Genomic DNA, 26,971 nt, shown 5'->3' with positions numbered 1-26,971 from the left:
GGGGGGGCTGGCGCCCCCCAGCCCCCCCGGTTCCTACGCCCTTGCTATAGCTGAAAACGGGAATGATCTGCAAAGTACATTAAATTGTGTGAAAATCGATTGTACTTGGAAAATGTTTGTAAATGCAAATAAGACTAAAATCGCCTCTTTCTCACGAGGGTAAGATTAGAAATAAACCTACTTTCGGTGATGGTACCATTGAAGTAGTTGCGATTTATCTTCTCTGTGATGTATAACCAAATATTCCTACTATACGCCAAAAAAGCTTACAGTATGGAGCCAGATGGAGCCATCTACCCTTTGCATAGTTGGTGGTGTATTTAATTTGTGAGTTTGGCACCGATGGCGCGGGAAAATACATAAGTAATTTGTCCAGAAGGTAAGGAGCTCTATGTGTGAGTTTACCACTTTAAATCGATGAAGAACTTTTTTACTTCAAAAATTAAAATGGTTGGGTCATGCGGGATGGGGGTCGTGGGATGGGATTTGCCCACTACTGTTGGTGATCCATCCATCCATCTTAACTAACTAACACTACTGAAAGACAATACAACGAAAAAGAAACTCTTTTGATAATTGGAATTTTACTGTGATCATAGCAGGTTCCTCAAAAATGATTGAAATCAAGTAATTAAAACAAAAATTAAGTCAGACAGCAAATGTTCTCCATAAACTTTCACGGTAGTTTATTTGGAAAACTTAATTCACTTTATGTAATAAATAAATAAATAAATAAATAACATTGTAACTATTATATCAAAACCTATATCAGGAAGTACTATATGACATTGTAACAAGTCACATATGAATATGGGATCACTTACATGATGTAACATCTAACCTGTGTGATAAACTTGACTCCTTGTATTTCATTGGTCTTCTTGAGCATATACTAGGTTTATCCCACCATATAAATACCTTGTACATAGCAGGCATACTACCCCTATTCTTTTGAGGGTTAATTTTCAGTAACCGGAATTACGCAATCCATATATATATATATATATATGTATATATATATATGTATATAAATGTATGTATATATATATATAAATATATATATATATATATATGTATATATTATATATATATATTACACCTTCAAAACTGCTTTTTGGTTTAATATCGCCAATCTTGGTTAGAGACTGCCAGAGATATCCACTCAGTCAAAATGTTCTACTGTATAAAGATCCATGCAGTGGCAACAACATTTTCAGTTTAATCTCTGACCTAAATAAGCAGGGAGATTAAAGTTACAGGCTTACATGAATACAGCAAACATCAGGGATCGAGTGTTTTGCTAATGTAGTAGTTGTTGGTCTAGTCATATCAATGGGAAGGACATACATAAAGAGATTGGACAGAAAGAGCTGTAACGAGGGTTAGACGTCACTGAGGGTAAGCTGTCCCTATACTTTTTTTTATTCTGGTAAACATTTCGTGTAATTCTCCTTTCACCAGTTTTACTTCAAAACAACCCTTGTGTGTAAGGTCAAAACTCAGAGTATCACATGATATTTATTAACTTGAGAAGTGGATATGGCTCAGTACTCTGCAATCACATGCTGGGTGGTGATTCAAACAATTTATTTTTCATAATTACATATTCCTATCATGATACTACAGGTACACATTAATAAACACATCTTTTCATGGACATTTGTAATACACATTATTATTATCATGGTTCCTTATCTAGCACAAATACTATAAAATATATATATTTATATGCGCTTTACATGATGAAGAATAAAACAATAATATGAAAGAATTAAAAAAAAAAAAATCAAGTTAAATTAAGTTAATGAAAATAGTGGATAAAAGAATATAATAATTACATGAAGACCAAATCATCTGGTTGAGATACTTGTCAATTCATTTGCTTCAATAAGGTTCTTTCCAAAGTTCACTACAGGGCAAGTGTACACCAACTGAAAGCTACTTGCAAGTTGCAACCAGACTGGTTGTGTTTTCAAATCCGAAATGATTACATAAGCCATAAATTCTATAATATTCCACTTGTAAACAGGGCCGCTCAAGCTACTTTACACTGACCGTAACAACTTTTCCACATGATCGATGCAAAAACATCTATTGGGTTAGAGATACGACTGGCAATCTGGATATATTATAGCCGTGCCGATATGACGACAACCAGACTGCCCAACAATCCTGATATTCTATGTAAAGTTTTATAAGTATAAAGTATTATATAAGTATAATATATATAAGTATAAAGTATTATATAAGTATAAAGTATTATATAAAGCGAAGGGCTAGCAATAACTGCAATCAGAGGTTTGCAGGCCTACCCCATATGAATCAATTTTCTTCTCAGTTTTGGGATGTTTAAAAAAAAAAAAAAAGTATCTGCGATGTAACTACTGCGAGAAAACTAATGACTGCTTAATTGATTGCGATTAACTAAGACTGATAAACACAACAAGCTGAATTTCTCTTCCTTTGCTGCTGGTTTTTGTATTATATCGATTGAAATTGGGTTATGACAACTGCTGGTTACATTTATTTTCATCATTTGTATTCTGGTCTAATTAGTTTATAATTAACTTTTTGCAAACTATGCTTGCTCAGAAGACCTTACAATTTTGTTAACAATAACATTTTTATATTTGGTAGTTCTTTCTTAATGAGTACCGCAAGCTCTGGATTCAGATTATCATAGTTTAGTTTGAATTAAGCTGTCATGAGGGAGAATAGTTAATGTCATTTGTAAAATAAAAAAAAATTTGTAAAGAAAACCCCAAAATTGATAAATTAATCATTCAAAATGTACAAAAGCTAGAAAACCTGTCACTACAATCCCAGCAGACAAAAAACTTTGAAAATATCAAGGTACAAACACAAAGGAACTCAAAACTAGACCTCACAATCAATGAAAGGTTTAAATAATACATGGCTATGAAATTACACAGACGCTGTTTAGTGCTAAATATTGTCTAAGATAGATAGGACATGATCTAAATAAAAGTAATTTAAATAATTTAATTTAAATAATTTAAGTAATTTAAATAAAGTAAAAGTAATAGAGAGACCAGGGATCTTGATAATTCTGAATGAGTTTTTTTTTTGTCTAATCATGTCTCTCAAATTACCTAAATATTCCGCAACAAGACACAAACATTTACTAACATTACAGTCAATGGTAAAGCAGCGTGAATGCAGAACGATTTTCTAAATAAAATGCAGCGGACTTTTGGAATATTAGCATTTATAGCCACTCAAACCATGGTCAAGTAGAACATTAATTTCTATACTAATACCTAGGTGAACCAATGTATAATGCCTGCAGGACATACAACAACATGATGAATCACAACCTCACTTGCAAATGGAATGCTCTTATTAACAAGGTCGTAATCAATTTTACATGCCATATCTCATTTCCTTTATGGACAATCCTGATGGGATAAACTGGGTCACATTTTACTAATTGTCTAGTTCCTTATGACTCCAAAGTTAAAATATTAGCTACTCTTTTTTTCTTTCTATTTTTTTGCAGCATTGCAACTAGAATCAATGAGGTTACCAATAACATAGTTATTTGGATCACATTTGTTCGGACCACATACTATGTTCATCACATGCTCTTTATTCACAAACATCCTATGATAATTCTATATTATCATACCATGTTGTATATATTGTCTGATCATTAACACCTTTTACATCATACATCATTATCTATACATTAACATACCATGTTATACTATCTGATCATTAACACCTTTTACATCTTATGATAGTGCATATATTATCATACCATGTTACATATTGTCTGATCATAAACAACTTTTACATATTAAGATAATATATACATTATCATACCATATTATACTATCCGATCATGAACAACTTTTACATCCTACCATAATGTATAAATTATAATATCATGTTATATATTGTCTGATCATTAACACCTTTTGCATCTTAAGATAATGTATACATTATCATATCATGTTATATAGTGTGTACATTAACACCTTTTACATCTTATGATAATGTATACACTATCATAAGATGTTATATATGGTTGGTCATTAACACCTTTTACATAGATGATAATTTATACATTATTGTTGATCATATACACTCTTTGGATCACATGAGTTCACATCAAATCCTTTTTTGGTAGACTGTTCTCAGTTAACTCACTTATTTAGATCACATTGGTTCACATAAATCCTTTCCTTGATTGTATAGACTCAATTCACTTACTTCTTTGGATCACATGAGTTCACATCAAACCCTTCTTTAGATAGTATGTTCCCAGTTCACTTACTTCTTTGGATCACATCGGTTCACATAAATCCATTTGTTGATCGTATAGACTCAATTCACTTACTTCTTTGGATCACATGAGTTCACATCAAATCCATTTCTTGATAGTATGTTCTTAGTTCACTTACTTCTTTGGATCACATCCGATCAGATCATGTAATTTTCTCGATCACATATTCTCTTCACATATTTCTTGTCATTACATCGGTTCACATCAAATCCTTCCTCCTTTGATCACATATTCTGTGTTCATTTAAATCATTTGATCACATGGGTTCACATCCGTCCTTTGATCGTTCACTCTTAGTTAACCAAATCCTGCTTTCTTTCACTTACTTCCTTCAAACTTTGTTCAGATCGTAACCTTCCACTCACTTCCTTTGATCGCATGGCTTCAGATCATATTGTTCTTACCATCATACATTCTCTGTTCATTTCCTTTGATCACACATTTCTGGCTGATCACTGACACCCCATCCTAACGATTTAGGTTTACACACTTTTTTTAATCCCTTGGAAGTCAACAAAGGTTAATATTCAGGGAAGAGACCCTGTCTCCCATTGGCTGAGAATGATGACCAAATTTATACCATGTGCTGACAAAAGAATATCCCTTCGTTGAGTAAACAATTAATACTAAATGGCACCTGTGATTAGAAAGAAGAAAAAAAAAGACAATATCATTATTATTTGTTTCAACAGTAAAATAAAACATACAAGATATCTGAAATTGCCAAAAACATTCAAGTTGCTTGATTTAATAATGATATTTTCCAGCTGGACTGAGGGTGCTTAAATAATTATGCTTGAGTTACTCAGCTACTGTATAAGGTTCTTTCCAAAGCGAGGGACTATCGATACTTGCATGCACCCTTGTATCAGCTGGGCTCTACTTTTAGACAAGAAACAAGACATGATGTAATAAGTCATCTCGATCCCGGGTCACAGTAATGCCATGAGCTTGTTACTTTCATCTCAAGCTTCGGATCTGAACTCCCCCCGAAAGGAGAATTATGATCCCGAGAAAAGGATCAGATCCCATTCTTGTGATCTAATGTGAGCGGGTTCTTACTTTGGGTTGTAATATTTTACACCATTCTGACCAAGACACATAATACTCACACAAAATTCGATATTTCTCAATCTAAACTAAGATATCATCGATGTGTGGTTTCAATCTTTTGGCTAATCGGCAAGTTGTCCATTGCTTAATCCAAAATGGAAAAACTTGGGTCAAACAATTAAATTGTATTTAACCTTTTGTCTGTGCAATCATCATTTCTGGCAAATCTTTCTTGACATTGTTAAGAACATTAATGTTTTCTGGTAACTAATAATTCCTTTAACTGTTGAGCAAACTAATGAATGACTAGACTGTTTCTGTCTTTCTCTGTAATCAAATAGAAACAATTGTCATGCATCTCTTAAAAACATTACAGCATCTACCAGGTGAACTAGGCCTAGACCACTTCTTTGAAGCACCTGTTATGTCTGTCCCTTGACGTGAGTGGGCAGACTGGTGCCTTAGAGTTACAGCATAACTAGTGATTAAATCTATTTGACGCAGAGACAAAGAACAGGCACGTTTCAGGGGCGACCTTTTATTGCAAACTTATCTAACAGATCGTCAGGTACTCTCTCAAGCATAGATTGTTGCCAGAAGCAAAGAGGTTAACGAACTAACATATTTAAACAAAACAGCACCTTTCCTTGAGTTGGTGTCCACAAATTTTTCTATAGCGAACTTCCATAACAATGTAAATTAGTTCAATAGCCTGAATAGTCAAGTTCCATCTCAAATCAAGGAAATCAACCTTAAAAAATGTTGCCATTTTCTCCCAAGTTACTATTTGCTTGATGTGATGAATAAGAAATAACTAATAATTGAGAGCAGTTTTTTCTGACACCACAGCATGTGACGTCATTATAGTAGTAAAACTACGATGGGGGGGGGGGGGGGAGGGCTGACGGAGGGCTCTTCTTACCTATCTTCTTCAGTTTGGTATGATTTTCTGTGTTCTTTATTGTCTTCTTTTCATTGATCCAATCAGCTGCTTGCTTCGTCATCGTTTTGGTCAACCTTTGGTGCTGCACGGACAAAGGAAAATTGTGTGGGAGAACATTTAGTTAGTACTATTTAGAGGTAACCTGCAGAAGCTGAATGGTACCTTCACAAGGTAAGGGATCGAATGCAAACTGACAAATCATTTTTTTTGGTTTTCTTTCCTGTTTTTTTACAACGTAAAAGAAAGTTTAATGGGACTTTCCGGTTATCGATAGAAGCTACACTGCTCGATAAATTTAGCAGAGATTTCTGCATCAACAGACTTCAACCCACATTCCTGATAAATGCTGTTCTTGAGAGTTGAGACCCTTTTGGTGCATATTCCATGGAAATGTCACATTCTATGTTATTTTATTTTCCTGGTTTCCGATGTATCTTACCTCTTCCTGTTGTCTTCTGAGTCTAATCTGCAACTCTTGTCGTTGGGATGTGCACGTCGCTACATGTTTCTGTAAGACAAAAGATAGTGCCAAATCATGATACACATATATCAATATAATACATATATGACAAAACATATACATGTCCCTAACATGATCTGGGAGAGTCGCACCAATTTCAACATATCATCTATGACCCTGAAGACCATTTCAAGCACAGACTGGAGGTGTTGCAAATCTTTTCATTTCCGTGGTACGTATTATAATATATCTCCCGCAAATAATGAACAATAACACAAGCTACCGGCCCCCCCCCCACCCCACCCTCCTCCTCCCCTACCTACTCACCCTCTTCTTTAGGAACTAAACGATAAACTAATAAGATTCTCCCACTAAAAAAGGGAACATGTAAAAGCTCAATTCCCCATAATTTCCAAACAACATAAACTTCACAGGTAGCTTTCCCTAGCATGAGTACTTTGTGTAATCATATTTCAATGCATCCAATCTGCTAGATAATTAAGCTGTTTTTTTTTTTTTTTTAATCATCCTACCTGCATCATGTCCATATCTCCTATAACTTGTCTGTTTTGTTTGATAAGGTAAGTATTCTCTGCCTTCATTCTCTGAATCTCCTCTCTGTATCTCCGGTTTTCCTCTAACAAAGACTGAAATCGATAGATAGTCTGCATGAGATGAGGCTATTATCGGACATCTTTTATCACCTCCTTATATTTACATCCATGGATCAAATATTTCCAACACAAAACAGTTTTACATCCAGCAACAGGGTTGGTACGTCTGACACCAACTATTTCACATTCCCATCCATTGATGGAACACCCTGGACCTATGACTTCACAGCTACTGCCATGGACCACATATGCAAACACTAACAGATTTACATCCAACATCCACCATTTCACATTCCCATCCATGGACAACACATATCCTAGAAATGCAATTCAAAGTGAACCAATTCTACAAACAATTGGAATATGCATGAAACACCCATTATATTACTCCAGCACCACGAACCACCAACCTCACAAAACAAATTCCATATATATACCATAGTTTACTACATATCCAACACCCACAACTTTATATCAACACCATGAAACACACATTCCAACACCTACCAAATTTCATATCTTACATCACAATATCACATATATAACACCCACGACTTCCACCGTTGGAACGGATACTATGGTTGTTTAAATAAATTTATTTCTCTTCATCTTTTCCAGCAAAAGGGGAAAAAATCACGAGTTTTGCTATAAAATATATATACCAAGTATTAACTGCATACTTGGATCACAAATATCACATTGACCAGTTACTGTATATAACAGAGAGTTGACAGTTATAGTACACTATATGAAAATAGATTTGTCACTTTGTCAGTCCTGTGAGACAATGATAACAATGACCTGGCTAATATTTTCCAAATTTCAACAATAATTTGGTAATGAGCCTGTAATGACATTTTGATAACATAGCTATTGATTTTGACAATAATGGAACAACAATGCTGAGTTTGGCACATTAAGACTCCATTACAGGAAATCAATCATGAATTCCTACTGGTTCAGGATACAGTGTGTAATTTAATATGAGATTATTATCAAAAAACGTAAATTAATTTTAGAATTATTGACAGAGGAAGGAAGGAGGCCCTTCATTTACTGCTTATCAACCAAATACATATCTGTTGTGCTCTGACGTTGTACGGTTCACATGTAACAGGCATCTGTTACATTTAATGTTTATCCTTAAATGTTTGTTGTAAACTTCTTTTTTTTTTAAATCCAAACACCCTTGTAGCACTTTTTGTATCTTGCGATGCAACAAGGTATGAAGTTGCCAAGTTGGAACAATTTTTTTTCTGTTTGCATTCTCTCTAGTATATTATTATATATATATGAGTGGGTTATTGTTTATTTAATGTAAAGTAATAGCATTTCTATATATATAACCAGAAACACTCAACAGCATACAGATCAAGTTCAAATTTCAAAATAATCAAGAAAAAAACAAACTCAAACATAAGCTTTTCTATATATATGAAAGAAACACTCAACAGATTACAGATCAAGTTTACATTTCATATTAACCATCAAAAAATCCTCAAAACATTGAAAATCAGTTATCATGGAATGTTCCTCGATTGGAATTTCATGGGGAGAAAAAAGTGGTTTTGTCAACTGCAAACATTACTAATAATGTAATTTATGTTAGTCTAGCTGAGGGAAACATTGGAAACGTTGATCAAAATATTGAAATATGCTTACTGAACGAAGTATAGCAATGCCGTGCCACACTTTGGGTGTTACTCTCCTAATTTACAAAAGGTTTCAGTCACATGGTTGTTACCACTTGCTACCTATATATGCATTACTGTAAGTCACTCCAACCTTTCACAATAAACAATAAAGTTAAAGAATATGAAAAGTGCAGTGGCCTCAGTCCTAACAATAGCACTTCATGTTTACAAAAAATTATTTTAACCTTGAACTTTATAGTCACAGCCAGTTAGCTTTGTGATTCATTGCCATACAATTTGCTCAAAATTTCAAATAATTATCTGACTAATGAAGAGCTAGACAGCTATATTTGTCCAAGAAGTAAGTGAGAACCAGACTAGATCGGAGATTTTCAGCTCTGAATCGTAGCACTCCCTTTGTGGGCATCAACCATTTAATTCACTGGTAACAATTTAGAATTTTTATTCCAACATGTTTCAATATCCAGAATGGACAGTCTTCCTATGTCAAATATAGACAGTGTAGACACATAGATGTATGAATAAAATGACATTTTCTTTCACCAATTTTGAGCTAGCAAATCAGCTCTGCTACCAACCATCCCTTTAATAATTGTTATAAATGAAATGTGTTACATGATATTGTTTCTACACTCACTGTAGAGTATTTTCACAACCTACTGCCAAAGCAAAAGTCATCTAGTGTAAATCATAGACACAATGGCCAACTCTGAGACCATTTTGCATTGACCAGTTGATCCCTTGCACTATTTGAGATAACCTGTTGACCACTTGAAGCTCAGAGGGTGAAAACTGTCAAGAGCCGTTTGAGTGTATTTCAAGCAAGACTATTAAGTCTTTGAAACTGATTTCATTCCCTGGATGACTGTTTGTTTTGTTGAAGACCTACATAGCCCCTTCACACAACTTAACTGAAATGAATTTGACCAACTATGTTCACCTAAAAAAAATCATATCATTAGAGAATTCACAGATTTGTTGTACCTTTAATTCTGGAGTTATCATATTTGAAAGGTTTTTAGACTTTGACACCTGTTGACCTCATTTGACTTTAGACTTCTACCAATTTCAATAGGGTTCTTGTAATCCCCAAGCTGGACCTACATACTCCGTATACAGTTTAAGAAACATGTACTTCTTGACTTATCATTTTTACAAGATTTTCACACTTTGACTTAAATATTGACCCTTTATGACCTTTCGACCAATACACCTTTTTTTGTATACAAGAGCCAATGGAAGTGATCAAAACTATATCACTTCATAGTTGAATTGTTACTGTCATACAATATAACAGTTTGGTAATGTTATGTAATGGGCTTGCAAAAAGGAACAGATTTGTCATAAATTACAAGTTTGTACAACTTCTCTTCTCAAATTTCAAAGACCAATTAAACTTTAGAGTTTAGTTCCATTAAATGGAGTCTTATCACAGTTCATCATAATAATTATGTGCGGTTTATTCCTTTGCCAAACAGTATACAACACCTTCAAAATTTAAGAATTTAATTTTTGGGTAATTTTTTAAATAGTTTCTGCCACCTTGGCGCAAGAGCCGTACTTTGGGCAAGAGTTAACAGTCACAGACTTTTGGCTTCAAGTTAACATTTTACGACCGATCAACTTCTACTCAGCATGTGTCAACAATGGAATGTTGATTAATCACATTTTAAACATTAATGAGATTTGGAACAGAAAATCCTATGGCACATGACAGTAGAGAGTTAACTCTTGAACAACCGTCTGATAATTATGCCAGCTACCAGTGGTAATACTAACCATATATCTGTCATCTATGATAATTATGCCAGCTACCAGTGGTAATACTAACCATATATCTGTCATCGATGTCGGATGGGTTCGGTAATGAGGAGGAAGATGAGGAGGAGGATGAGGATGAAGCATGCACTGCTGCGGTGGTTCTTGGAGCATTCTTTACACCAGATGTGCTACAGTTCATGTGATAAAAGGCATGAAATGATATATAGCACAAGAAAGCACGCATGATACTTGTATTCATTAATTACATTTGATAAGACTCACGGGATTGGTTACAATGGTTATATCCATATGCAATCTCCATTTTGTTCTGCTATGTAATAGTTTGAAAACCATAACTTTTACTAGACCTATATAAAAAAGGTTAATGGGGGGGGGGGGAGGGGAATTCCTATGATATAATTAATTGAGCAAGAACTGGAGAGACAAATGGAGGAAAGGTGAATGTTACTAAGAATGTAAAATGTTGGACCTAATGTTGTATATATTTGAAAAAATGTTTTTAGAGTGAAAAGTGTGGTTTATAATGGCAGTGGTAGGATTCTATTTAGTCTAAACAAGTGAATATGTACAAAAATGTATATAAGCAAATTTCAACTAAGACAGGAAGATTTGTAATGAATCCCATGTTGGTATACATAGTTACTGTTGATAAAGACTTGAGCGTTTCTTGTAATATTGTACTATGAATATTTCCAAAACATATTTTGATATGTTATGTGTGTGTTAATATATCTTCTAATATACCATGTATATACCATATATAATATACCATGTATACCAAGTGATAGTATATTAATATCATCAACAGGTCATCAACATAATATACCATGTATACCAAGTGATAGTATATTAATATCATCAACAGGTCATCAACAGTTAGTGCACAGCATGTTTGTTCCGAAAAAGTCAGGACTTAGCCAAAAACTGTTTGTCTTCTTCACTGTGTAAAAGGAAGTTGGCCTGACAATTCAATCCGAGCAGGATCTTCTTCAGAGTCTAAAATTGCTAGGATCAAAACATCAGGCCAACTTACTTTTATACATTCTCTTACATAGACTCTTAAGTGGAGTAAGCAGTTTGCTAACAGTTTTATTTTATTTTATCTTCTTCACTGTAAAACTATCCATCTTGGAGTTAACACGAGAACAGATATTACATAGTGGCAGTAGTAGGATAAAGCAAAACTTAACATAAGCAATAACTGCACTGTCTTTACCTCTCCAATAGTGTAAGGGAACAGGCATATGTAAGTCAATTGCTTTTATGATTGTATCCATGCCTGCTTGACGATTAGTATTATTATTACATGCTGGATGAGTCTGTGACATAGCATAGTACAGTAGGGAACTGTGCTTATACACTGATATCTGAACACATTTCTAGTGTTTGTATTTGTTTGTATCATGACTGTAGCTGATTGGTGGGCATCAGTCCATATAGATATCTCTGCAGACCCGCAGTGCCTATTCACATCCTATGATGCTTGCCAACAGGATGTTACAGCCAGCCGCTCAGCACTATACTTTTGACACAGTGCCTGACTTACTGTATACAAACTATCTCTTGGATCAAGAACCATTCAGATTGTACAGTTTCCATATGTTTTCCTCAAAGCATTCTGTAGTTCTTTGTGCTTTTTACTTTGACCAGTGATATGATCAAGTACGGTGAAGGCAGTGGAACCAGCAGGGTCTAGTACTATAAGTCTTCACCCTCCATTGTCTCTCTTCACACAATAGGGTAAAAGTGAGGCCATTGGGAGGTAACTTTTAAATACAATTGTGTGCACCGGATCGTGACTCCACTCTATTACATGCCCCTACCCCTGGTGATGGACACATAGATAGCCCTGGAGTGAGTGTGTCAAGTTACCAATGGCGAGAGGTGAAATGATATTAAGTCTGAGTGAGGAAGCTTTGGTATTGAGACTGGACTGTAAACCTTTATCTTTACCATTTGTTTTTAAACTTTTAACTTGCTGGCAGGTGCATCTTGGTCTGCTACTGAACAATTTGCCGTACAAATATATGTGCATGGAATGGAAATAACGCTAAAGAGTATACAGCCATGTATATAGGTTGAAAGGTGTATATATTTACCCCTGCAAACTACATACCATAATTGAGAAAAAGCATTGATATGTTCAAAGAGAAATATAAAACATACCTCACTTTCAACTTCTTGTATTACTGATGGTCAAGATATACATTATTAAGAAGCGATAATTATTGGGTAGATGTCTTTTCTTGGACAAGAAATGTGAAAGCAATCGCACCAAAACAAATTAAATAGAAGCGTGTATGTATAATGCTTATATAAATGCTTATATATACGTATTGAAATTTAGAATTCTGTAATAGGTCAAGCCAGCGATAAATATATTGGGTAGTGACAATGGATTCTACATTACCTCCCATTTTGTGTTTTTGTGCTTTTCTTTGACTTGTCCCGAGAATTTTTCTCCAGCAAACTTTGATATTCACTGGATTTCTCCTGAGCCTTTTGCAAGTCATCCTGAAGCTTTTTAAGTTGTTCTTCAGCTGTGAAGATTAAAAAGATTCAAACAAAGATTGCACATGACAGTGATGAAACAGCTATGAACCCGAATGCAAAAATGCATTGTGGTTTCGATGATGTAACATGAGCAGGTTTCTTCATGAATCTGACGTAATGTATAGTGAGGGTGTACAACATACTTGATATTAGTAATACAGTGAAAAGCAGTGTGATGTGAAAAACAATAAACTCAAAATGACACAGGCTGTCCTGAAATGACCATTGACCTCAACAAAAGGCTTCTTGTACTAAATGTGATAAATACATCAACATACTAAATATGACATCTGTCCTTGCTGAAACGTGGTGTAAAATCATGGTTTTCACAATTTGACTCCTGTTGAACTCAAACCACCATTGACCTCCGCCCACAACAGGAGGCTTCTTGTACTCAATGTGGGACAATTACATACCAAATATGTGATCTGTCCAAGCTTCCCTTGCGATATTATGTTTAGGAAGATGTGTTAGTGTAGAGAGACAGGTAAGAGGGGAGTGAAGTAAATGTTTGGCATATATGTTGACTTCAAATGACCTTTGACCTCCACCAAAAGCAATAATAGGCTCCTTAAATTTGATATAGTACATCTACAAATCAAATATGAGATCTGTCCAAGGTTCCCTTTCTTGCAATATCATGTTTACAAATCTTCATGATTTGACCAGTTGTCCCCAAATGACCTTTGACCGCCACCAAAATCAATAGGATTCTTGTACAATAATGTTATACACCTTCATGAACAAGTATGAGATCTGTCCAAGCTTCCAATAATGAGATATCATGTTTACAAGGTTTTCACAATTTGACCTCTGATGACCCCAAATGACCTTAGACCTCCACAAAAACAATGGCCTTCTTGTGCTGAATTTGGTACTTCTACACACCAAATATGAAATTGATCTTAACCTTCCTTTCTTGAGAAATCTTTACAACCTGGGCGTCACAAACATACACACACGCACACACCCATACGTTACGATTATCATCGAAACCAAAAGTCTCAAAGTTTGCTAGAGTGTTCCTGATAGTACCTGTAAGATTTTCATCCCTGCCCCTCTCCCCCCACCCCCTTCCACTGCTCTCTTTCCACGGCTTCCCATTTTACTCTCCTATCACCAATCTGTCTCAGTTACATTCTCACTAGTTATGAAAAAGGCCTAATTAAAGCCATTAGGCTCTACCTACAATTCCTGATTTGACCAACCATTCTTTAGAAAACGAATTTTGTGATATTTATATTACAGTTGAAAAATTTCAGATATAAAAATTAATAACTGAAAAGTTTAACAGCTGGCACATAACTGAGCAAGACCAATGATTACTCTCTGTCCACATAATAGATGGCGCTATTTCACATCATCCCTGTATCATTGGCACTTGACAATCATACCTTTGGTTGTGTTTTCCTCGTAGCTCTCGACAAGTTTTTGCATGGAATCCTTGGTAGACTGTAATTCTTCTTGCAACTCCCCATTCTGTTCTTTGGCAACATCTGCGAGTTTCACTTTCTCCGCCAGGCTGAGTTCTAATTCAGCCTTCTCCTTTTGCAGACTGACGTTTCTATCAAGCTGTGACCTAAATTGATGCTGAATGGAGTTTTCACCAGAAGAACTGCATAAGATGAGAAAAATCGCATATAAATTATAAAGTTCAAACGGTAATCCTTAACAAAGAGGAAAGGAAAAGACAGATAAGGCATCAATTGAAGATACATTTCACAGACATATTAATCTGAGAAATCCTAAATATGACAATTAACAAATTTTGTGATATTTAATCCAGGTTGTTTTACAGTCTCTAAATAACTGTGTGATCATTGGAAAGTGAACTCTTTACAGAACATGTGTTCTTTAGTTCTTAGTGCAATCCTTCTTTCACCGACTACAGTACTTTGAACCAATGGATTAATGTCTGTGTGTATCTTTTGTAACTATTTAGCTGGTTATTTGATTAGTATCGAGTGAAAACTGATTGAGTTCTGAATTTCCAACACAAGGCGAGTTATATAAAACAAACCAGGGAAAGTAGCTCTAAACCTGTAAAGACATACATGAATGGACTTGCAAATGCCCCAAAATTAAGCACACATAAGAATATTTGGACATTTTACATCTGGACACGTTTACCTCGACAGGCCCTCCTATCTGATATATATATGCAAATTTGCTAGCACTTTATTTCTAATATATTTTTATTTTTGCTGCCAAAAACAGACCCGTACAAGTGTCTGTTATTTAAACCTCAGGAACACAACACTTTAATGTATAACATTTGTTTGGTTTTGAGAAAATTTATCAAGTTAAACATCTTAAATTCTAAGCTATTTTGCATTTTCAATTCCGTCTAAGAACAGTCAACTTAACTGGCGACAATGTACTCTCTACACACACACACCCCCCCCCCCATCATCCTTGGAGTAATCTCATTTGTAAAATGCCTGTGTAACCATGGAAACAAAACAAAGCAGACCATGAATGAAAGCCTCTTGAATACTGGAACAGAGGACTGTAACAGAATCTAGTCAAGACTCACCCATGGAAATAATTACAGCCTAATCCTAAGCAAATATATCTACCTCTTGAAAAGAACGATAAGTAGGCAATTAGGGATTGTGTTGAACAAGAACAGGCAAACAAATGATGGCTAAAAGTGGGAATCTTGACAAACATGATGATTCTATTCTTGATGCTATGCAGAATGCCCTTAAAACAGATGATGTAACACCCATGGAACAACTTTTCCAAAAGTGCATACATAATGTATAATTCAAGAGCATGTTGCAACTGATACACACCAGAAGAACTATCAATACACCAGGACTAAAGAGACATCGAATTAACCTCCCAGATGGTTGGGATGGTTTAAAAATAACGATGAACAAATGTTTCAAAATCTGAAGGAAGAGTGACAACGTTCTTTCGAGGGGTTAGAGATTGAAGTATATGGCACATGTTTAATATTCATACTGCAGTTTTATCTGACAAGGTAGTAACTGGCTCCAGAAATGTGTAGTTGCTGTATGTAGTTGCTGTGAGGGGAGATCGGGAATTGAGGAAGTGAAGTCAATTCAGAGATTTAGAAGGAGATCGGGAATTGAGGAGGTGAAGTCAATTCAGAGATTTAGAAGCTCCATGTTCACAATGTTGTCATAATTAAAAGAAGGACTATGGTAGATATATGTATATAGTGTTCACTAATGTTTGGTAACAGCATTCCCCTTTTATAAGAACAAAACCATCAAGAACAGAAAACTGACTGGGAAATAACAAAGACAATTGACAGATCAGAGAAATTGACCGGAACAGGATCTGGATTAATAGTCCCTTGCCCTTCTAAGTATCAACGGATTCCTGTAGTCTTAAGGTGATCCAGCTGGGCTATTAACCATTCTTTTGCTGTGGGAGCCAGGCAGAGGACACAGTACTTTGCATACTGTTCGGAGTAAACAACATTCACAGCCGTGCTTTGACTTGATCCAACGAGAAAAAGTGACGTGAAAGGAATTTCATGCGAAATTTCCACTTTTAAAAGTGCAAGATAGCAAACCATAGCTTCAATTGCTTAAATTACCTTTCCTTTTTTTTGGGAGCTGAACATTTAGTATTTTGTAAATCTTCCACATCTAGGATCTACATCAATGAATAAAGCTAAACCGTGTATTCAAAGACCAAATTACTCTGAATGTTGACAGCATGTATGACCAATTCTTTTATTTTTCACTTTACCTCGACTTATCAATGATTCTAACCTATATATTATAACCCACATATAAAGACAAAACAATGAAAAAATTTCAAGTTGTGAGAACCAGATGTACATAAGATATTGTACCCCCACATTTTCCATTGCCGGGTGAAAACATGCCCATAAATTTTTTCCTGAGAGAGAGCGAGAGATCTTGTAAAATATGATGGGTTAATATTCAGCACTGAGTATAGCCAGAAATCTGCTCCAAATGAAATATACACAGTCAAACTATACCCTGCAATATTAACTAGGTGTTGTGAAAAATATGTCATACTGTACTGTGACAAATTCAAATCTATATACAGTATGGTGATATATGACGTTTACTTGAAACATAAAAAGCTACATGCATAAATCTGCAGTACATAAAGGTATAAGAGCAGGCATATACGTACACACTACAAATTTATAACTACATGCAGTAGATCCAAAATGGCTGTGTCTGTCAAGTTATGTATTCCGTTTATATACGGACAGAAAAAAGAAAACAAACAGAAAGGATACCTGTTTTTGGCGGTATCAACTTTGGTAGCCTGTAATTACTTCAAATCTTGATCACTTACTACTTTTCCCTTCAAAGCTTTAGCCCTTCCACAGAGAATGAAGAGGTGAAAATGTAATTTAAAGTCGAAACAAAAACGTGTCATGCAGGATGTATGCAGTACATACCTGTTTACAGACAGCAGATCAACAATAAAAACCTTACTCAAATGGATAGAGGTCTGAGTTTATACAGTAGTTCACATTTTGCAGACATGCCTACAATTAAGGACAGCTCAATTCTCACCTGTCCTCTTCACTGTCTGTCGGTAACCTTCTTAGCTCTTGAACGGACTGTTTTAGTATGTCACACTGGCTGTCTACTGTTTCGTTAACCTAAAAATCAAAGAACAAAGACATTTTTTAAGAATTTTTTTTTAAACATTTTTTAAGAAATTTTTTTAAGAAATTTTTTAAGGTCACTGCAACTAGGTTCATATAGAAATCTAGAAGCCTTGGGTGCTACAACACTGTTCCCAACTGTAATTCCAAGATATCAAATCACCCACAGCTTGCTGGAACAACTACCTAAATTATAAGGGTGTGTGAATGTTTCATCTCAATCATAATGTTATCTAAAATCTAAAGAAAGTAAACACTTTGCGTACATTCACTACGAACGAACGAACAAACATTAGACGACGACTTGAGATTGAAAAAATTCATTTTGGTGTGACAAACACTAAAAACATCACTGAATTGATTAAACAACACCTTCAAACTTTGAGGAATCTTAAACCCTTAAAACATCAAATGTCAATCCATCAAACGAGCTTGCCTACCTTCTGTACAGTACCTTAGCCAGGGATATATATATGTGTTACGGTGAATGGAATTAAATACTTGTTGCAAGAATGTTGAAACAATCGTGCAAACCATTGTTTCAACCATTTTTGATACGATTTCAAATTCATAAAAACAATGGGATGAACACACACAATTAGCCCTGGACTAGAGAGATGAGTCATCATCGAATCTACCTTAAAGGAACATTCCGGGCATATTTCAAAAGGTGAAACCTTGGTAGCAAGATTTTACTGTTTATTCCTTGTACTTCTTGGAAGTGAAAGGTACAGTAAAGTACAGTACAGTAGGTAGTAGTGTCACTGACGGTGGGGCTCCATTTATAATACAGTACTAACCCTTTGACTGATATCCTGAGCTTTTGTAATACTTTCACTCAGATGTGAGGGTAAAGAGAATTCACCCTCTGCTGCTACTGCTTTGGCCTCGGCCAGGTGTTGCAATATCTCTGCATTACGTTCCTGGATGACTTTCAGTTGAAGATTCACTTTCTGAAGGATTAAAAAGCCAGGCTAAATGAGTTTGAAACAACTTGACTGCATATTAAATTGATGTTTTCTATCAATTTTATTTATTTATGATACAATAAGATATTTAATAATTGCAAGGTGGTTGAGACAGTACTATTCTTATGGAAATGAAATAGTATAAGAAAAATTATTATAAAAGAAAATATTCCGTAAAAAACAAACAAAGATATTTTATATATATCAGAAAATGTATGTCATTGTTGCTACAGTATATAAAGCCTGTAAAAATAGTTTAAGCATGTATATTCTCATAGAATTGTTCATCAAAAGCAAGACTGTAAATTTTCACCTTGAGAAAACTTAGGAAAGCATAGAAGAAAAAGAAAAAAAAATATCAGAAAGCTTCTATTTTCAAAAGTTGATTATTTCTTAAAAGAAAAATTAAAGTTTCATATTATGTTTGGTTATAACTTCTCTACATTTCTGAGCAACGTTATTAATATTTGCCTACATTCCCATATTTAATGTCAGGGTGAATTATTTGTTTTATTGCAAACTCTATGGATACTATTCCTAACATTTTCTGGAGGGATTTTTTGATAATGCAAAGTTTGTAGTAACTTTAAGTTCAACACAAATGCTAGCTTTAAAGAAGTTTTATGGATGCAGTTGAACCTTTAACTCCACTCAATATCATATTTGATTAGATCATATTTTATAGGATAGAGCCTGTCAAAATTAAGGAATTTTAAAAGCTGGTTAATCTTCTTACTGTGTGAAGGCAACACACAAGTTGACTTTTACTGAACCAGCAATAATTAATGTCTGCTATAAAACAAACAATTGCCAAATGCCAATAGTAGTGTCTCATCGTCAGCCAGTTTCGCATACATTGGAATAGTACAATAAATGCTGTAGCTACTGAAACACTATCAAAGTATAATACATGGTTACCTGCCTTTCTGTATTCACTCAAGTAAAGATCCATTTTAAAGTTTGCAATTTTACTGTATCCTTCATGTAAACATGAAGATAAGATAAGATCAACTTTATTAAAGTCCCCACAAAGGGTAATGCTCTAATAAAACAGTAAACAGCATACTAAAAAACAACTAGAAAATTATAAAAATCTTTTAAAAACAATCCTAGAGCAATACAATGGACAAGGCAAGAGACTGGAACAGTTCTATCAAAAGGTGCCAAACTGGCCAGCTCTAGCGATTGAAATTTAGGTCACATGACGTTTCATATACATTGTAGAATAAATGAGGAGTGTCGATTTGTACTGGCCACTGGCAACCGCATGCTTCAACTTAGAGGGACCACCGCTCTGTTCAGAAGCACACGCAGTGTGTGGCCATCATCATGAATAATCTTGTCTAGTTTAACCAAGCTAGAAGCTGTTGGTAGTAGTACGAGGCCAATGTTGACTGGCTATCCCCGATCACACGACTTGCATACATGTCTTATAATGGCTTCAGATAGGATGTTTATGCATATTGCTGCACCTGAGATTTGCAGGACACTACAAGATACTGTGCAGTGTTTAACCTTAATATCTGACTACTGTGCTTGTGTAACACTGCCATTATAACCTGCTTTATTTTAATATGCTTACTGTACAATCCAATACACTCTACAATGCTGGTGGTACAGTACCACAATAGGCTACAGCCTACAAATGTCTCAAGTCTTCAGGAAAGTTTGTTTCTACATGACAATTATCGAATAGGTTTTACAAACTTATAAGCTACAAATGAAATGTATAAACTTTTAAATGATCAAATAATGTACCGGTATTACGGTATCATAATATGTCCTGAAAATGTATCAAATGCTTGAAGTTCACCCTCATGGTTTGATTCAAGACCGTGACAAACTGTGAATTCACAGATTGTGAAATCATTTATGGCATCAAACTAATCCATGATTCCACTTTAAATGATGCCAAAGATCACTTGGCAACAGATCACTTGTACAGATCACTTGTGTTTTAGAAAGGTAATTAAGTTGTCAAATGAAATTCAGTTGAATTTTCAATATATTTTTTTTCTTCAAATCAACACTGTAAGAGTGTAGATTTATGGAAATCCTAAAATTCCAAGTGGTAGTACTGGGTTAGGATATCTACAAACAACAAGTTACCTGCCTCCTGACAGCTCTACCATTCACTCTATGAGTTCAAATTAGACATGGTACAGCAAGTGTGCTAATGTTTTGAGGAGACATGTAAGCAAGTAATGTATACTGTACCTCAAAACAATGCTAAAGCTAGCCACACTCTAAGATCTATGAGAATTCCAATATTACTATTACTAAAGATCAAAAGCTAAAAACATGAACAAAGTGAAATTGGAACGCAAAGCATATATCATGTAATGAGAACGTTTTTAGGTCATTGAAATGAAGTGATAAATTTGAACCTGATAATTCTCGTTGATAGAGTCGATTTCATTTTCTGCCATCTCTGTATTTGTTGCAATCACTGACAGACAAAGACACTTACTATACGGCACTGTCCTCCATGTGATATCCTACACCAAGTTTTTCTCAGGTATTAAAAATATATATTTCGTTCATACCGTCGTACTACAGTTCAACAGCACGGAACTTTAATATTATAAGTTAACACACTCTGAGAGCATAAGTACTGTATCTTTCAAAGCACTGCGAGTACACCAACAGTATCCTTGTCTGTACCAACTGAACAACGCTAGGTGAACTACAGTGTTTGACATGAAGCAATGGATCACAAATTGCAACCAACGTACAGTAGCACAGTCAGTCCGTGGATCAGTTCGGTGAAACCTATACAGTCAACTTTAAATATGGCACATTAAAATATATCTGACTACTACACAAAATAAATACAAACAGTTACTATCAGACCACATGAAATAAAAGCAACCAGCAGCATTTACTGTATCTCTACTCCAGATCATATCACAAAGACTGTTCAGACTCGCTAATATACATTAACAAAACAGGCAATGAAACCAATGTCTTATGGCAATATAACAGCGAAACCAAATAGAGTGCATATATGCAGTCAAGTTGAGGTAACCGGTACAACATACAAAATCTGCAGTACCATGTCCCCCTAAAAGTGACAATGCTGAATCTGAATCAGCAAATGAACAATATCGGTGAACCCATCTTTCTGAACATTGTTAATATATAATAACTAAGCTGATGGTTTCAGTCACTTTGTCACCCAAAGAGAAATGTCAAAAATGGTTATTAATCCATTCACATAATATAAGATTTTTTTCCTTTATCCATAAGAAATGAGCTCTTGTTATATATAAATATATATATAGGTAATAAAATACTGAAATTCATCCTTGGTAACCTCACAAGGCTCACAAGTCACATAGTCAGTAACAAGGTAAAAAATTCACAAGTTCCAAGTGTACTTTTGTGTGTTGTGCAAAGAAAACAAAAAGTTCTTGAAATAAGGCCTTCTGCTTAAAACTCATTGGTTGGACTAGTAGTTGAAGCCATTCTCACTCATAACCACATCTAAACAAAGCTGCTTGAACTTAATTTACTGTAACGTCATCATCTATGGCTGCTCAAAATAAGTTTTCACAAGATCACCTGAGGAGTCCTGTCATACAAAGTCACTCACAATTGAGAAAATGGCAAACTCCATATATGTGATACAGTTGAGAGCTTGAGGTGTGCCTAGGTGTGGTACATGAGAACAAACCTGTCCAGAAAGAAAGCCTTCAGCTAAAAGCCCATTGTTTCGATTAGCACTTCAAGCCATGTTTAATTACATATCAACCTACTACAACAGACTTTAATACAACTACAGCACTTGTGAATTTGTTCAGAAGTCACTAGTATCAACTTCGATCACCATATGCTGCTGACAATGTCACAGAAAAACCTTCGCTTCACTTACAGTTATCTACAGTATGGGCCTCAGTGTCAGTGTATATATACTACCGAATATTAAAACCACTAATATACAGTAGTGATGCAAATCTCTCAGCCATGTCAAATACTGTAAGAATTGATGTGTACCGTAATTATTGCAGATGCTGCGCTCATGCCATCTGTGTCAAAAATGCAGGAAAACAATATGCTTGGGTAAGAAACCATGACAAGCTTGTCAACCAAAGACTTATAAGATTATAAACCATACATCAGTTGACTTGTTAACATCACTTTCCATATATATTCATCAAACCATGTTATATACTTTATTTATACCATTGTGAGTACTTCAGAATTTGAGCAGCTAAGAGCTTTGGGCACGTAACAGTATACAACATGAGGTTCAGTAAATTATCCCTCTGAGATAGATATAAGTTAGTTTGAAAATATTATCCAATAGTTTTGAAATTTATACGTAAGCTTCGCCAACCTCATTTCTAAAATAGCTCATGCAAACACTTGAAACTTGAACTGCATAATCCATAGTGTTATGTAATCAAACTGTGTCCCAGACTAATGGTCATGTTTGTCAAGCGGGTGTCACTGTGTCATACAAATACTGTAGCTATAGTACGGTAAACATAACCAGTGGAAAGAACTGGAGTAATAAATCTAACGCAATAAATTATCAACAAATAAGGCAAAACACAGTGAATGTTCATAAACTTCAGAGGGCTGAACTCGGCTACTCTATACAAATTCTTCTTCTTCTTTTCAAATGTCAGTTAATCAGGAAGAAATATACCTATCTTTACCAACAAACAAAACCAATGATACCTGTGGCATTTTGTGAAATTTTGATAGAACTCCTTCCAAAGGGAAAATAAATACACAGCTCAACTTTTTGTGAGATTTTTCGACATGGGTAGTGCAAAACTGCAGAATGGTGGTCAAATGTCTACAACAGTTCACACAAAATTTCAATGTTAACTGTAAAACAAGAAACTGTTCACGTATAACTTGTGATTAAATTTATGTACGACACGTCATAATGTGAGCATTGCGGTCAGGTGTTGAAGGCAGTGGACTCTCATCAAAATGTTGCCTCTCTTCAACGAGGTGTATAAATGGGGACTTGCGAGGTAACTTGTAAATATAGTAGCGTGTGCCAGTTTGTGGCTGCATCCAATGGGAAGTCCCCCAGGGGACATGGTGATGTGGTGTCCTGTAGTGCCCCAAGATTGTATGAATTGTGCACACTTTGGTGTTTGAGTGTGACAAGTTACCAATAACCAGGGATTTAAAGTATTATTTTTTGGTTGGTCACCTGGCTTCCCATTCCCATCACAAGTTAAAATGAACCTCTAAGTTATACTGTACTGGCGCAGTGACAATAATTTAACTGTATAAGGGCTTAAGGCACTGGAACTATACTCTTACTAGTCTTAGTCTTATAGTTATATGCTATAGTATATAGGTCTAAACAAAACATATTTTGGCTAATCGTGCAACAAGTTTCTCACTAGATATTCGCTCTATTCCCCTAGCTTAACCTTAGTTTGTAAAAACTTGTAGCAGACAGCTTTCTGTGTTTGTTTTTCTAAAAGTTCCAGACAGCTGCTACTACCTCTCCTCAAATATTTTTACTTACCATTGTTTATTTTCACTCTTGCATGCTTCAACTTTGATACTCTCTTTGTTTCTATGACATATCACATACCGTGAGAAATACAATCTAGCCTACACATAACACAGACAATCCTTCTTAAACTTCAGCTAAAGGCATTAAAGACTCGCCACAAACCGTGTGCCGTGCTCTGAAAAAGTTAACTTTCCGTTGCTTGCAAATGACATTTTCTTCTTGTCGCTACAAAATGCCAGACAGTAATGAACGTGATACCTTGTTATCTTTTATCTAGACCTGAGATGTCCACGCTGCTATGTACACTGTGTTGTGGGTATTGACCTTAGCTATATGTATTGACTGTACACTAGTGTCTAAGTACCGACGGTAGCAAGCTGTGTGTGTATTTTCTGGGATCGATGGTGGTGTCTAACACTTCTTTTACACCTCATTCGAAACTAGGTCAGATTACCGGCATGAGACATTTCTTTGAGCGCGAGTCTTCACACCCTTCAAAGGTTCATACTAGATATAGGCCTAGTCATACCCTAAGTTACTTATGCTTAGGCTTGACCAAACTTAAAAACATTCCAAATTCCATTATACACAGCCTAATCCCTTAATTTACCTTCGTTATTGATAGGCCTACTTAAAACTGTTAGGCTATACAGACATATGTTGGGCCACATTAGGGGCTGGGCCTAGGCCTAGCCCTATCGTTGGGGCCTATAACCTACCTCTAGTTGGTTGCACGTTTCTGTAACATCTGATTTCTTGTCTGATGACATTTTGCTTCTTGCAGTGTGGTTACTCTGGAATCAACTTCTCTTTTTATATCTTACTGTAATTCCCTCGCTTTATTCTAACTGTAATTCAGTCGCTTTAGCCTATGTTTGGTTTGATTCTCTTCACTTGGTTGTGCCTCCGTTGCTATAGTCAGCTTCAACTTTGATTTGGACCTACACCATAGATCAGAATTCTGCTAAATGCATGATCAACACATAGTTCAATTTTCTTTGCACACCGGTTTGAAGCCAGCAGCTATTAAGAGCCGCCAATTAGTGTATACCTTAGCGTTGCGCACTGTTGGCCACGGTGGGTTAGTACGCTCAGATAAATGTCACCGGCGGCCTTACAAATCCTTACTGAATTACAGATCCCTAGAACCCATTAATTAAGAGCAGATAATAGTAACAGACAATAAGAAGGAGATCCGTATATTTCTATTTCATTTCAACGTTCATAATTCGAGTTATGTGGAGGATACAGAGCCCAACAAAGTATTATTAGTATTATTTTTTATTAGTACCAATATGGAGTCCAAACATTCCGCTTTCGTGTGGTATATATTTAGCACTGGCAAACAAATTAACTTTAGACCGAAAGTATAACCTCCAGTAATTGACCGATAAATTTACATGCTTTTAAGCGCACAAAAACTACTGAAAATATGATACCTTTATCAGAAAATGTAATGACTCGAGTTGGGCAGCGATTTGAGAGCCATAATACTAGTAAAGTTGAACAATTTGTGGTATAATTCAACTATATATCAGTGTCAAAGCTAGACTTAGCTAGAAATAAACCATAAACAATGTGATCCTATCTGATTAGCGTAGACAAAGCATAAGGTAATCTGTGGTTTCGACAACTACCGACAAGCAGTGGCGGAGCTATGGGTATTGGTCAGGGGGGGGGGGGAGAGAATGGTCTGTAGGGGCGCTTTCGAAACTATCAAAGCGGAGCGCCACCACAGGTTGGCGCGGAGCGTACACAAATTTTTTGAGTAAAGATACTCCCTAGATCGCCGGAAATTACCCTTTCCGGGCATTGCTAAGTTGCAGGTAAACGAAGAATAAATAGGTGTCATCGCCCAAAAAAATGTGACAAATGTCAATAGGTAGACGAGAGCGCAATAAAAAAGTCAATATCGCGAAAAAGTAAAAAGTGGTAAAACGCTGAAAAGGGCGCCAGCAGTCCATTTGAGTCCGTCGGGGAGGGCATCCGCCCCCTGATTGTATGGACGCTCCGCCACTGCCGACAAGGGACGTCTGTTTAGTTTTACAGATTAAAAATACAGATGTTATACGTGATTTTAGATTCCGATAAATTACGATAGCAAAAAGAGATCATTCTTCCCAAGAATTATTTAAACTCATGAAAATACTACTTTTATCTCCTTGCAGCCCCTCCCTGTAGAAAATCTGAGAGTTTCAGGAGTTCTGGATCGATGATTTAAAGGTGTACTATATTGGCCCCAAATATGCTAGATATTCAAATATGGGCACCTTTGGTCAAAATTCTTAAACTGTTTTAAGTTACAACCTTGAAGGAAACTTTCCTCGCTGGGAAATTCAGTCTATCTTGTGTATTCCTTAAAAATGTCTGAGAGAAATTTGGAGAGTAAAGACCTCCAGGAAATTAATTTTTGAAAACTTCTATAGCAATTATAGCATGCTTTAATTTGGGCCCTATACTGACTACCTTTAATTAAGAGTCTGATATAATACAAGAAAAGAGGTGGAACT

The 26,971-nt window shown here is 35.5% G+C and overlaps 1 protein-coding gene across 3 annotated transcripts; it reads right to left on the bottom strand.

The window, feature by feature from the left end:
• Nucleotides 1–569: 569 nt before the first annotated feature.
• Nucleotides 570–25,461, bottom strand: LOC139961646 (uncharacterized). Of its 3 annotated transcripts, XR_011790951.1 has the most exons (11): nt 25,181–25,461; nt 18,803–18,955; nt 17,908–17,996; nt 14,764–14,984; nt 13,227–13,356; nt 10,866–10,983; nt 7,299–7,412; nt 6,745–6,813; nt 6,285–6,387; nt 3,746–4,946; nt 570–3,680 (listed from the first exon to the last, which is right to left on the bottom strand). XR_011790951.1 is itself a non-coding variant. In XM_071961005.1 (10 exons), exons 1-10 carry the CDS (start codon nt 25,229–25,231, stop codon nt 4,936–4,938), a joined length of 1,059 nt encoding a protein of 352 aa, XP_071817106.1. In that variant the 5' UTR covers nt 25,232–25,461; the 3' UTR covers nt 570–4,935. The 3 variants fall into 3 exon arrangements, 2 of the variants coding, with proteins under 2 accessions (XP_071817106.1, XP_071817107.1); XM_071961005.1 differs by having other exon boundaries at nt 570–4,946; XM_071961006.1 differs by lacking the exon at nt 25,181–25,461 and adding an exon at nt 21,358–22,780 and having other exon boundaries at nt 570–4,946.
• Between the last annotated feature and the right edge of the window lie 1,510 nt (nt 25,462–26,971).

This window comes from Apostichopus japonicus, chromosome 20, assembly GCF_037975245.1.
Source record: "Apostichopus japonicus isolate 1M-3 chromosome 20, ASM3797524v1, whole genome shotgun sequence".
NCBI classification, from domain to species: domain Eukaryota; kingdom Metazoa; phylum Echinodermata; class Holothuroidea; order Aspidochirotida; family Stichopodidae; genus Apostichopus; species Apostichopus japonicus.
Note: the sequence above shows the minus strand (reverse complement) of the source record. Positions and strands in the feature narration are given on the sequence as shown.